Source organism: Enhydra lutris, unplaced genomic scaffold, assembly GCF_002288905.1.
Source record: "Enhydra lutris kenyoni isolate GAN:26980312 unplaced genomic scaffold, ASM228890v2 scaffoldscaffold107, whole genome shotgun sequence".
Classification (NCBI taxonomy): Eukaryota; Metazoa; Chordata; class Mammalia; order Carnivora; family Mustelidae; genus Enhydra; species Enhydra lutris.
In genome coordinates this window covers 1,101,242-1,114,728 of record NW_019154191.1, presented here as the reverse complement: position 1 = coordinate 1,114,728, position 13,487 = coordinate 1,101,242, and the positions used below count along the sequence as shown (strand labels likewise).

General features: G+C 37.5%; 1 protein-coding gene across 2 annotated transcripts in view; it reads right to left on the bottom strand.

The window, feature by feature from the left end:
* Nucleotides 1–13,487, bottom strand: part of LOC111139440 (ribosomal protein S6 kinase A6) — a 183,427-nt gene that overhangs the window by 102,577 nt on the left and 67,363 nt on the right. Inside the window, exon 3 of one of the 2 annotated variants that reach the window (XM_022491688.1) lies at nt 6,699–6,839. In XM_022491688.1, the coding sequence (XP_022347396.1) occupies nt 6,699–6,839 (141 nt within the window). The remainder of the gene's footprint in view (nt 1–6,698; nt 6,840–13,487) is intronic. The other variant, XM_022491689.1, reaches the window with a different exon arrangement.

The following is a 13,487-nucleotide window of genomic DNA, read 5'->3' as shown; positions in this document are numbered from 1 at the left end:
TTTTCAGCGTAACAGTATTCATTGTTTTTGCACCACACCCAGTGCAAAAACAATGAATACTGTTACGCTGAAAAGAAATTAAAAAAAATTTTTTTTAAAAGGTGATGGGGATTAAGAACAGCATTTGTGGGGCACCTGGGTGGCTCAGTGGGTTAAAACCTCTGCCTTCGGCTTGGGTCATCATCCCAGGGTCCTGGGATCAAGGCCCACATCGGGCTCTCTGCACTGCAGGGAGCCTGCTTTCTCCTCTCTCTCTCTGCCTGCCTCTCTGCCTACTTGTGATCTCTGTCTGTCAAATAAATAATTAAAATCTTAAAAAAAAAAAAAAAGAACGGCATTTGTTGTGTGGAGCACAGGGTGTTGTATATAAGTCTGAATCAGTAAATTCTACACCAGAAACTGATATCACACTGTATGTTAACTTAGAGGAATTTTTTTTTAAAGATTTTATTTATTTATTTGACAGAGAGATCACAAGTAGACGGAGAGGCAGGCAGAGAGAGAGAGAGAGAGAGAGAGAGAGAGAGGGAAGCAGGCTCCCTGCCGAGCAGAGAGCCCGATGCGGGACTCGATCCCAGGACCCCGAGATCATGACCTGAGCCGAAGGCAGCGGCTTAACCCACTGAGCTACCCAGGCGCCCCAACTGAGAGGAGTTTAAATAAAAACTTGAGGTAAAGGACCCAAAAGCAACAAAAACAGAATGACCAATTGAATTTCCACCTAAAGAGTACTTAGAACAACAAGTCCCCTCATGACCTCAGCTCTGTGGATGGTGGCCATGTTTATTTTCATCCCAAAGTAAGTTTAAGGTTATTCTCTGGAGCGGTCTCTGAACTACAGGATGCCAAACACAAACCCTAACCCTCACCCTAACCTTAACCGTGTCCCTATACATAACCCAACACTTACCAATAACTGCTAAACTCTACCTCTAATCCGATACTAAACCTAAACGTAAACTCTGGAGAGGTTTCTGAACTGCAGGATAGGAGGGACATAGCCTCATCCTAACCCTAACACTAGCTCTAAACCTAACTCTAACCCAAATCCTATCCCTAACTCCTAACTGGTAACCACTAACTCCCAACCCTAACTCTAATACTAAATGGATCACTTGGAGAGGTCTCTGAACTGCAGGATGAGAGGCACATCTCCTCACCCTAACCCCAACACTAACCCTAGCCCTTACACTAGTCCTAAACTGAACCCTAATCGCTGATCTGAGGAAATAGAAGATTTGGTACATACATACAATAGAATATTACTCAGTCATAAAAAATGAAACTTTGCCATTTGCAAAGACATGGATCAAGGCAGAGAGTGTTATTCTAAGTGAAGACCTAATCCTAACCCAAACACTAACCCTAACCCCTAACCCTAACTGTACCCTAACATTAACCCTAAACTTATCTCTCTGGAGAGGTCTTTGAACTGCAGGATAATAGGCACATAACTTCACCTTGGCCCTAAACCTAACTCTTACTTTGGCCCTAAACCAAACCCTAATCCTAGATGCGAAAAAAAAAAATTTGGTACACACACACACACACACACACACACACACACACATATAAACACACATATATATACACAATGTAATATTATGTGTGTGTGTGTATATATATATGTATACATATATGTGTGTGTGTGTGTGTGTGTGTGTAGGTTAGTTTCAATACAGAATTTGATACCTTATCAATTAACTGTCCATATTCTGTTACATAATAGTCTATTGGTCTACCTTACACTTTGAATGGATTTTGTACTATCTAATTTGATAATATCATGTGTTAGTCATCTAAAAAAATACTGCCTCACTGAGTTATGCAAATCTTCCAAATGCTGAACAGTAGTGATCTCATCAGAAAAGTTTTTTGAGTACTAAGATGTCAAATTCAGTGTAAAAAATTTTCCAAAGCTAATTTTTTGCTTTTCCCCTAAGGTCAGGAACACAGCAGGGCTGTCCACTATCACCACTGCTATTCAACATAGTACTAGAAGTCCTAGCAACAACAATCAGACAACAAAAAGAAATAAAAGGTATTCAAATAAAAGGTATTTATTTGAATAAAAGGTATTCAAATAAAAGGTTTCACTCTCTCTCTTCATAGATGACATGATACTTTATATGGAAAACCCAAAAGACTCCTCCCCCAAATTAATAGAACTCATAGAGCAATTCAGTAACATGGCAGGATGCAAAATCAATGAACTGAAATCAGTTGCTTTCTTATACACTAACAATGAAAATATAGAAAGGGAAATTAGAGAATCGATTCCATTTACTATAGCACCCAGTACCATAAGATACCTGGGAATAAACCTAACCAAAGATCAAGGACATTTTGAAGTAAAACTTGCATTTTTTTAAAACTGCACAGTAGTGAATACAACGACTACTGACATAATTTGTAGTCACTGCTTTGGTTGTGCCAAGGCACCAGAAGTTTTATAAATAGTATCTTAGTACTACTATAAAATAGTTTTGACCTTGATGACCCCCTGAAGTGTCTTATGGATGCTCAGGAGTAGATAGACCACACATTGAGAACTACTGTTCTGAAACAGAGCCCTTGGTAGGCTTGAACAGAATGAAATATAGTGGGCAAAAAGAAGAATCAAGAAAGAAAAAAAAAAATGGTCTAGACGTTCTGGAAGACGCTTGCTTGCACAAAACAGTCACTTTTTCCCTAGCTCTTCTAACACTCACTACTAGTATCCTAATATGGCATCTAATGGAAATCATTATTTATAGTCTAGAGAAAGAACTGTTTATTTGTTCATCACCTGATTTGTTCTTTTCAGATCTTAGATGGACTAAATTAGCAGAAGACAATATCCTCTCACTCTGCTCTCTTCTCATGATCAACTAGAAGAATTCGCATGGCTTCAAGCTACTGTATCAAAAAAACATACCTATCCTGATCAGAGGTTTGTTTTCAGTCACATTAATCCAGTTCTTGGAAACAGTTCAGAAAAGAAATGAGTGAGTGAGTTACTCCAATATATCTCTTTTGGTCATATGGAATTTTATATTTTCCACTAAGAAATACTCAGTAATATTTGTACATGTGAACTTAAAGATCATGCAACTTTAACATTGATTGAAGAGAAAAAAAAAACTGTAAGAAATTTTAAGATGTAAACATATTTTTAAAACTATCTCTTGAAAATTACTCAAGAGGGCAAGGGTTTAATATTTTCAAAAACTCATTTTTAGGGGCAGCTGGGTGGCTCAAGAAGTTGAGCATCTGACTCCTGATTTCAGCTCAGGTCATGATCTCATGGGTGCAGCACTCAGTAGAAAGTCTGAAATTCTCTCCCTCTGCCCTTCCCCCAACTTCCATGCCTGTGCATGTGCTCTCTCTCAAATAAATAAATATTTTAGGGCGCCTGGGTGGCTCAGTGGGTTAAAGCCTCTGCCTTCGGCTCAGGTCATGATCCCAGGGTCCTGGGATTGAGCCCCACATCGGGCTCTCTTCTCAGCAGGGAGCCTGCTTCCTCCTCTCTCTCTGCCTGCCTCTCTGCCTACTTGTGATCTCTGTCTGTCAAATAAATAAATAAAATCTTTAAAAAAAATAAATATTTTTAAAAATTCATATTTAAGTCCCATACTGTATTATCACATCAGTAAAATATATATATATATAATCCTAAATATTGTTTGAATGAGAAATACAAGGAAAGTTAGTCTGACAATTTCACATGTGTTTTCATTTCTCTTATTTGACTGTGTTTTAAAATCATTAATGTAAGCTGTTCTGGGGCACCTGGGTGGCTCAGTTGTTAAGCATCTGCCTTTGGCTCAGGTCATGATCCCAGGGTGCTGGGATTGAACCCCACATCAGGCTCACTGCTCGGTACTGGGAAGCCTGCTTCTCCCTCTCCCACTCTCCCTGCTTGTGTTCCCTCTTTCACTGGGTCTCTCTCTGTCAAATAAAGAAATAATATATTTATGGACACTGGGGATGGTATGTGCTATAGTGAGTGCTGTGAAGTGTGTGAACCTGGCAATTCACAGACCTGTACCCCTGGGGCTAATAATACATTATATGTTTATAAAAAATAAAAATATTAATAAAAAAGAAATAATATGTTAAAAAAAGTAAGTTGTTTGGCATACTACATTTCAATTCATACATTAAGGATCATTAATAGCATTATACTCAGTGTATTCAGAATTTTACTTATTTCATGCTTATTTCATGATGATAATGCAAACTTCTTTAAAATACAATTTTAAAATATTCTAGTAGTATTTTTCCACCATTAAATATGCTATAAAGATATGTAATTGCAAGGCTTTATATAGGCCAGAATTCCATTTATTGTATTTTAACAATGGAACTTTTGCAGACAACTAAATAAGGCGGCAGCCCAAAGTGTCTTGGAATTTCTCCTACACTTCTCTGATTTGCAGCCTTAGCCAAATTCCTGCATAGGTTCAGCATATAACAAGTCACATCCATCCAATGCCCATGCAAATGATGTAATACTGACAAGCAGGTAGGTTCACATCCTCGGGGGGGAAAAATGAGCCACCTCCTTAATATTTCTTTGGTTGATTAACTGCATGAAGATCATCAATTTGTATTCAAGTATTACAAATTTTAAAAAGGCTTCTATGATATCCCTGTTAAACTGAAGTTCCTGCACAAAGCTGAGTATTTCCTGAATTTAAGGACTACATTGACAACTTGTTCACATGTTGCTATATTTAATGTGAAGATGTTACTAAAGACATTACATTATGTTACACTGTATTCTCTTTATGAAACCCCACGAGAAAAAAAATTTCTGGTCTGTTAGATCTGTTTACAACTTTAAAGATACTGTAATAATCATGTAATTAAAAGTATCAACTTCGGGGCACCTGGGTGGCTCAGTGGGTTAAAACCTCTGCCTTCAGCTCAGATCATGATCCCGGGGTCCTGGGATCAAGCCCCGCATCGGGCTCTCTGCTCAGTGGGAAGCCTGATTCTTCCTCTCTCTCTGCCTGCCTCTCTGCCTACTTGTGATCTCTGTCTGTCAAATAAATAAATAAAATCTTAAAAAAAAGAAAAGTATCAACTTCCTTAGGATAGCTGCCAGAAATTTTAAGTCTACATTTTAGTCCCACTTCTAGAAGACTTACAGGCTTTTATGTCATGAACTTGTAAATGACAAGGTTATATCACTGGCTTCATCTAATCTTTCCTGCTGTAATCATCTTCTCCACTTATTTTCAATCTTATTTTATTTGGTATTCATCTATCGAAAACTTAAATCTTTTCTGGAGAAAGCTGGATATAAATAGATATATATATGAATATGCACATCAAATGAAAAAAAAAAACAATGACTTTCAATGTCTTGAAATATTTGCCTGTTGAAATTTTAAAGTTGATATTTAAGCATTTACATATTTGGGATATAAAAGAACTTCATCTCTGCTCCTCTAAAATTAACATCACAAAAATACAATGTAAAATAATTAAGAGAATATTGTACTTTTAGAAATTAACAAAATATATATGTATGAAGAATGTACATGTCTACTCTACAGGTCAGTTCTATAAACAGACCCCCCACACACAATCTGTTAAAAGCTCCTTCTAGTTTTACTCTCCCCAGTACAAGTATTCAGATCTTATCTCCTAGTCTTCAAATATCTTCCATATCAATTTACTATCAAACCATAATCTACCCTCATTTGTCTTTTTTGTGTCCTGAAAACATTTGTATTTCATATGTTACATTCTGCACCACATAGATATCACACTACCTTAAGACAATTAATGTCAATTTTATATTCACTAATACTGCTTTTCCAAATGCAGTGCACATACTGGGTGTTCAATAAACATCTTTCTTTTAAAATGATTCAGATCATAATAATCACTGTTCAGTTGCCTGCTTTTCCCCTTTGACACTAAATCTCAGCCACCCTCAAATGAACAGTTTCCCCTTATCTCTCTCCCCTCAAGTTGTTGTTGTTGTTTTCTTAAGGGCTGTTCATGATTGTGTGTGTGCAGCAACTTTCATGTCTTAGATGCTAGCTGTACAAAACTCAAGAGCTAGACCTACACACCTCTGAGAATCATATGCCAGCCAGTAAGCACTTAATAAACAGTTTTAATAATGATTTCAGGGTTAATCTTTCTCAATTTTGCTCTCTCCCTTGAAATTTAAGCTCCTTGAAGGCAGGAGCTTCATGTCATCCATATGTCACCCAGTACCTGCCCCTGCTGTAATGTATATACACACTGCTTTAAGCGAGGATAGGTGAATGCACACACTCATATGTGAGTCGGTACATACATTCTGACTTTTGTGATAGAGCTAAGGAATAGAGATAAAATCACTAGGAAAAAGCAAGCTGTGATCATGCCAGTGTATGAACAGAGAAACAAGGAAGCCTTTTTTTTTTTTTTAAATCAAACTACGCTGACTTAGGCAGCTAATAAATAGCATGCTGTACTTTGTCCAGAAGAAATGAGTAAGCCCACAGTGCTGGCAAATGCTGGTTATTACAGACAAGTATAAAGACATATGACTAAAGCACAACAGAAATAAAAGGAGTAAAGTTAGAGAGTTACCTCTGTGTGTATCCTTGACAAATTCAGAAATGGTATATTTTCCAAATTTCTGTCTATGTGTACATTTTTTGGTTAAATGTTTAGAAGAGAAAAAACATGTGGAATAAACAATTTATTACCTTTCCAAAGGATCCCTGGCCAAGAACCTTGAGCAACTCAAACTGCGCAGGATCTGCCTTCTCATAACCTTCCTTAACATGATGAATGATAGGGATTTCTTTAACAACTCCTTCATCCTGTAAAAAGAAATCCACACAATACTCAAATCCAGTTGCAACATCTAATGATTAGCCCTATTTAGAACCAAAATCACACCAGAAATTAACTGACCATCCAACCCTTTCACCTTAACACAGAGTTTTATGGGCTACTGGTAAATTCACTTCCCTATTTTCTAACACATAGAGATACACCATCACCCCTATTATATAAGTGCATATAAATAGAAGCACATAAAATCTATGCTTCAGGTTTCCCGTCCAACTAGGTAGTGACAGAAGACAAACATCAACAACAGTTGTAAGACCCTCCCTGGAGGGGTGCTTGACTGGCCCAGTCACTTGGGCATGCAGTTCTTTTTTTTTTTTAAGACTTTTATTTATTAATTTGACAGAGAGAGAGATCACAAGTAGGCAGAGAGGGAGGCAGAGAGAGAGGGGGAAGCAGGCTCCCCGCCGAGCAGAGAGCCCAATGTGGGTCTCCATCCCAGGACCCTGAGATCATGACTTGAGCCGAAGGCAGAGGCTCAACCCACTGAGCCACCCAGGCGCCCCAAGGGCGTGCAGTTCTTAATGTTCGTAGAGCATGTGATTCTGTCTTAGGGTCATGAGTTTAAGACCCACGCTGGGTGTGGTGCCTCTTTAAAACAAAAGACCCTCCCTGGAGTATGAATTATGAGGTGGCTGCAGAGAAAGTCAAGAGACGGATAAAACCTTGTAAATTATAGGCCATGGCAAAACACGCAAGCTTCAAAAGTTCTTTGAAATGGAATTTCAGTAGCCTTTTAAGTAGTTAATGATATATAAATGTTTAAACGTCTAACTGATTACATCGTTGAAAAGAAAAACTGGGTATAGGCAAACAAAATCTGCAGAGCCCAAACAAATGTTTTCAGGCTATGACCCTATTTTTATTAAAACTTTGTATATAAATTATATGCCAGATATCCTACCACCTGGGTCAGGCAGAAAAGAAGCCACCCCGGGAGACTTTCTGCTTTTCGATGTAGGACTCTACTCAGCTGTGAAGATTATACTCAAGTGATGTGTAATTCCAGTCCCTAGAGAAGCATAGTAGCTAGGATAAAAAAAACCTCAAATGTATTACATATCACAAAATAACAAGAGCTGGGATTTAGTATCTAACATTCTTACTGCATAGAGGAAATAACTGAGGCCCACAGAGTTTAAGTTCACATGACCAGTTAATCACAATGTCTAGAAGTCCTGGTAGCTTCCCAGAATACCATATTAATTCCAGTCTGGAATTAAGCATATTCTCAATCAATTCATATGCTAACTGACTGATTAATAAATAGTGACTATGGCCAAAGTGGGCATGAGCCCCATCCCAAGTAAACTAGACTTCATGGCAGCTAAAATAACTTACATGTTACACAAGTAGTCAAACATTCACTCTTTCATGAGGGTAGGCAAAGGAATTTTAGCTTCAGGTATCCATAACCACTAATCAGCCAGAAATTAAGAATCAGCTCTTAAAGCATGCCCATGGATGTTCATTATACATTAAAGTAGTATTTCAGGGGCGCCTGGGTGGCTCAGTGGGTTAAGCCTCTGCTTTTGACTCAGGTCATGATCCCAAGCTCCTGGGATCGAGCCCCGCATCGGACTCTGCTCAGCAGGGAGCCTGCTTCCCCCTCTCTCTCTCTGCCTGCCTCTCTGCCTACTTGTGATCTCTCTCTGTCAAATAAATAAATAAAATCTTTAAAAAATAGTATTTCAGCAGAATCCTAAGTAGCTATGAGAGTGAGTTTCCCCAAAAAAGTAAAAAACTTTTTTTAATAGAAATACATATGCTTTGCAGCTACCATGCTGGGATGAAAGTACGGCACATCTGTATGCACCTTTGCAATAGAGTATGTGTCTATCAAAAGCAACAGCAGACTGTATACTCTTAATATGACGGTTAACTGGGTTTTCACCACATGCTGTGAATGTAGCACTGGTCTTCAGAACATATAATAAAAACACATCTTGGAATTTTTCTCCACCTGAAAGAACACTGGTAGACAGATCAGTAGAATAAATGTTGTTCCTGGTTCTGCCATGCGCTAAGATAAGCAGCCTTAGCCCAAATAACAAAGTATTCTCCATTGTTCTCACGTGACAAGCAGGTTATATTAGATGGATTTTTTTTTAAGATTTTATTTATTTATTTGACAGACAGAGATCACAAGTAGGCAGAGAAGCAGGCAGAGAGAGAGGAGGAAGCAGGCTCCCTGCTGAGCAGAGAGCCCGATGCGGGGCTCGATCCCAGGACCCTGGGATCATGAGCTGAGCTGAAGGCAGAGGTTTAACCCACTGAGCCACCCAGGTGCCCCTAGATGGATCTTTAAGGTTCCCACAAATCTGTAATTCTATGCTGAACACAGCACAGCATTTTTATTTTAAGTACTTTTGTTTCTGCCATTTAAGATCATCATTATAAACATGGGTCATAATGACATTAGGTTTTTAGAAATGTTCAGAGCTAGGAAACAACCATCCTCTATTCTAGTTACTGTCACCAAGGAAACAACTATACTCTAGCTACTTTCACCAAACCTAAGAATGTCTTCCAAATGAAGTGTCTGCCCAATGCCTCTCCTTCTCTTAATTAAAATCCACAGATGCCCATCCTTTAAAAATATAGTATGTCTTTCAATTTTTGGCAGCATTACCATAAAAAGTTTCCAACACAAAAATGCTTCTAGATTAGAAAAGACTACTTTCCCCAGTGAATAGCCACCATAAAATACTGTTACACTGTGTCCTAATAACCCATTACCTTGTCTTCTCCCCCACTAGATTGTGAGCTTCCTGAATTCAGGTATCATCACATTCATCTCTGCATTCCTAAGGCTTACCACAGTACTGTTTGATTTAATGGGTGTTTATTATTAAAACATTATTTTTGTGTCATCTGCAGCCCTTCCCTCTTCCTTTACTTCACTTTCTTTTGATTCTGCACCATTCCAAAAGCTTTAGACTGGCAGCATTCTAGCCTGAAATAAGACAGTAATCCACTTGTTTTCTCCTAAGGTGAATCATCTTCAAAAAAATTTTCTCTATCCTGGTATAATAAAGTTGTGATATATTACATAATCTTCCCATATATACTGTCTTTTCTCTTTATTCATTCATTCAGAAAAAACAACAATATTCATGGAACACATGCTATGTATTAGGCACTGCACTACCCGCTGGGAACACAAAGATAAAATGTGGACTTGAGGATAACAAATTTTGTTAGATATATCACATCCCTTAATGAAACAAAAAGGTATATAATATGTTATAGGCTGAATTGTTTCCCCTCAAAATTCATGTGCTGAAGTCTCAACCCCCAGTATCTCAGAATGTAGCTATTCAGGGACAGGGCCTTAAGAAAGGTAATTAAGGTAAAATAAGGTTATTAGGATAGACCCTTATCAAATATGACTGCTGTTCTCATAAGAAGGGGAGATTAAGACAAAGACACACACAAAAGAAAAAGCATGTGAAAGCACAGGGAGAAGAGAGCCATCTACAAAGAAAGAGGTCTCAGGGGTGCCTGGGTGGCTCAGTGGGTTAAGCTTTTGCCTTTAGCTCAGGTCATGATCCCAGGGTCCTGGGATCGAGCCCCACATTGGGCTCTCTGCTCAGCAGGGAGCCTGCTTCCCCCTCTCTCTCTGCCTGCCTCTCTGCCTACTTGTGATCTCTGTCAAATTAATAAATAAAATCTTAAAAAAAAAGAGGCTTCAGAAGATACCAACTTTACCAACATCTTGATCTTGAACCTCTACCCTCCAGAATTGTGAGAAAATAAATTTGTTGTTTAAGTTACTTAGTCTGTGGTACCTAGTTATGGCAGCCCTAGCAAACTTATACATAGTACCTGAATATAGTTGATATCTATAAAGAAAGTTGCTACTGTGAAATCAAGATCTAATAACTTTGAAATAGGAGCCACTGTTCTTTCCAATGCCATATGACAAATCTATGGCAAGGATAATTGTTAGTGTGTGTATTTTTTTGGAATATCATAGTAATTGTTGATAAATATAAAAATTATGAAGGTTCAATCACAACCAAAATAATATGCTCTGACCTCTTCAGTCTGTTACCATCTTTTTAATTCAGTGGCCCAAGAATGTTGTAACACTAGAAAAATATAGTGATAGAGTACAAAACAAACTACCAAATACACTACTGTTCCAATCTTTCGACAACTTATTTGAAATCACCTGTTAATGCAAAAGAGAAGCTGAAGACAATCTATTAGGAAATCATACTATAAAATGCTATTATGACTACTTCCTGACTATGGAACTAAGCATAGAGGAAATAGAGGAAATAAATGAGGCCCACAGAGTTTACACTCACAAAATAAGGTCAAAACAAAATTAAGAGGGATTGACCTAGACAGTATAATGTTAAGTGAGATAAGTCAGTCATAGAAAGACAAATACCATAGGATTTCACTGATATGTGGAATTTAAGAAACAGAACAAATGAGCAAAGGGGACAAAAGAGAGAGAGAGAGAAAAGCCAAGAAACAAGACTCCTAATTATTGAGAATAAACCGATGGTTATCAGAGGGAAGGTGGTGGGGGATAGGTGAAATAGATGAAAAGGAAAAAAGAGAGCACTTGTCATGATGAGCACTGGGTGATGTATGGAACTGTTGAATCACTATATTGTACACCTGAAACTAATATAACGCTGTATGTTAACTATACTAGAATTAAAATTAAAAATGGAAATAAAGAAGAGAAATTTTTAAAGCATAATTGTTTGGATTTTATGTAATAATCCATCTGTTCAAATACTTGCTATATTTCTGGGTAGCCAAGCCAGTTTGATTACCCAAAAATTCCAAGAGCACTTAGTTGTGAATTTGGTAAAATGTACATGCAAAGATCTGGGAAAGCAGCTTGATGTACTCTTCTCATGCAGTGAATAATCCAGGGTCACTGAAAACCAGGCTAAGTATCAGCATACTTTGAAAGAGAGCTAACAGTAATAATAATGTAAATGTCAAAACACAATTAGGGTGAACAAAACTCCTCAAATAATGTACATATTGGAAAGTAATTACAGAATATTTAGGTTAGGAAAATAGTATCAATTTGTACCGACTGAAAACCAAACAAGGGAAGCAAGCTAGTTCCCACTTGGCTTGGATTATTCTATTTACTAGGATCAACACTTTGGTTCCGTCCGGCAATAAAACTTACCCTATGTATTTCAGATCAGGGCAACAGAGTCAACTGAGAATTTTGAAAACCATAAAATGTTTATAAAAATGGAGATTGAGGGGCACCTGGGTGGCTCAGTGGGTTAAAGCCTCTGCCTTTGGCTCAGGTCATAGTCCTAGTGTCCTGGGATCGAGCCCCACATCGGGCTCTGTGCTCTGCAGGGAGCCTGCTTCCACCTCTCTCTCTATCTGTCTGCCTCTCTGCCTACTTGTGATCTCTATCTGTCAAATAAATAAATAAAATCTTTGAAAAAAAATGGAGATTGAATTATTTATACTATTTATCTTTGCACCCCTTGTGGTATAGCATAACTACACCTTCTATTGGCTAAGCATCAATATTTAGATGAACAATAATTGTTTATCAGAGAGTTTTGCATATCTATACTACAAGGGTTTGGATGTTTTTCTCTTTTGCAGAAATGTTCCCTTTATCATATTATCAGTATTTTTACACTGCATTATGTTTTTCTCAAGTTTTTCTTTGAATTCTAGTTAGATCACATATATTGTAATATTGGTTTCAGGAGTAGAATTTAGTGATTCTTCACTTACATATAACACCCAGTGCTCATCACAAGTGGCCTCCTAAATACCCATCACCCATTTAGCCCTTCCCATGCCCACTTGCCTCCATTAACCCTCAGTTTGTTCTCTATAGTTAACAGTCTCTTATGGTGTTCCACCCTCTATTTTTTTTTCTTCCACTTCTATATTCACCTGTTTTGTTTCTTAAATTCCACATATGAGTGAAATCCTATGGTATTTATCTTTCTCTGTTTTTACTTAGAATAATACACACTACTACCATCCACATCATTGCAAATGGCAAGCTTCACTTTATAGTTGAGTAATCTTCTCTTGTATACATGTACAACATCTTCTTTATTCATTAATCAGTTGAAGGAAACAGGTTCTTTCCACAATTCGCTTATTGTTGATAATGCTGCTATAAACATCGGGGTACATGTGCCCCATCAAATCAGCATTTTTGTATATTTTGCATAAATACCTAATGGTGTAACTGCTGGGTCATATAGCAGTTATATTTTATATATATATACAATATATATATATGGGTCATATGGCAGCTATATTTTATATTATATATATATTGTGTGTGTGTATGTGTGTATATATATATATATATATATCTCCATATCCCAGAGTGGCTGCAGCAGTTTGCATTTCCACTAACAATATAAGAGGGTTTCGCTTCCTTTGCATTTTCACCAACACTTGTTGTTTCCTGTGTTGATTTTAGCCATTCTGACAGGTGTGAGGTGGTATCTCATCGTAGTTTTGATTTGTCTTTCCCTGATGAGCAACTTTTCCTGCATCTATTAGACATCTGATATCTTCTTTGGAATACAGTCGATTCATGTCTTCTGCCCACTTCTTAACCAGATTATTTGCTTTTTGGGTGTTGAGTTTGATAATTTCTTTATAGA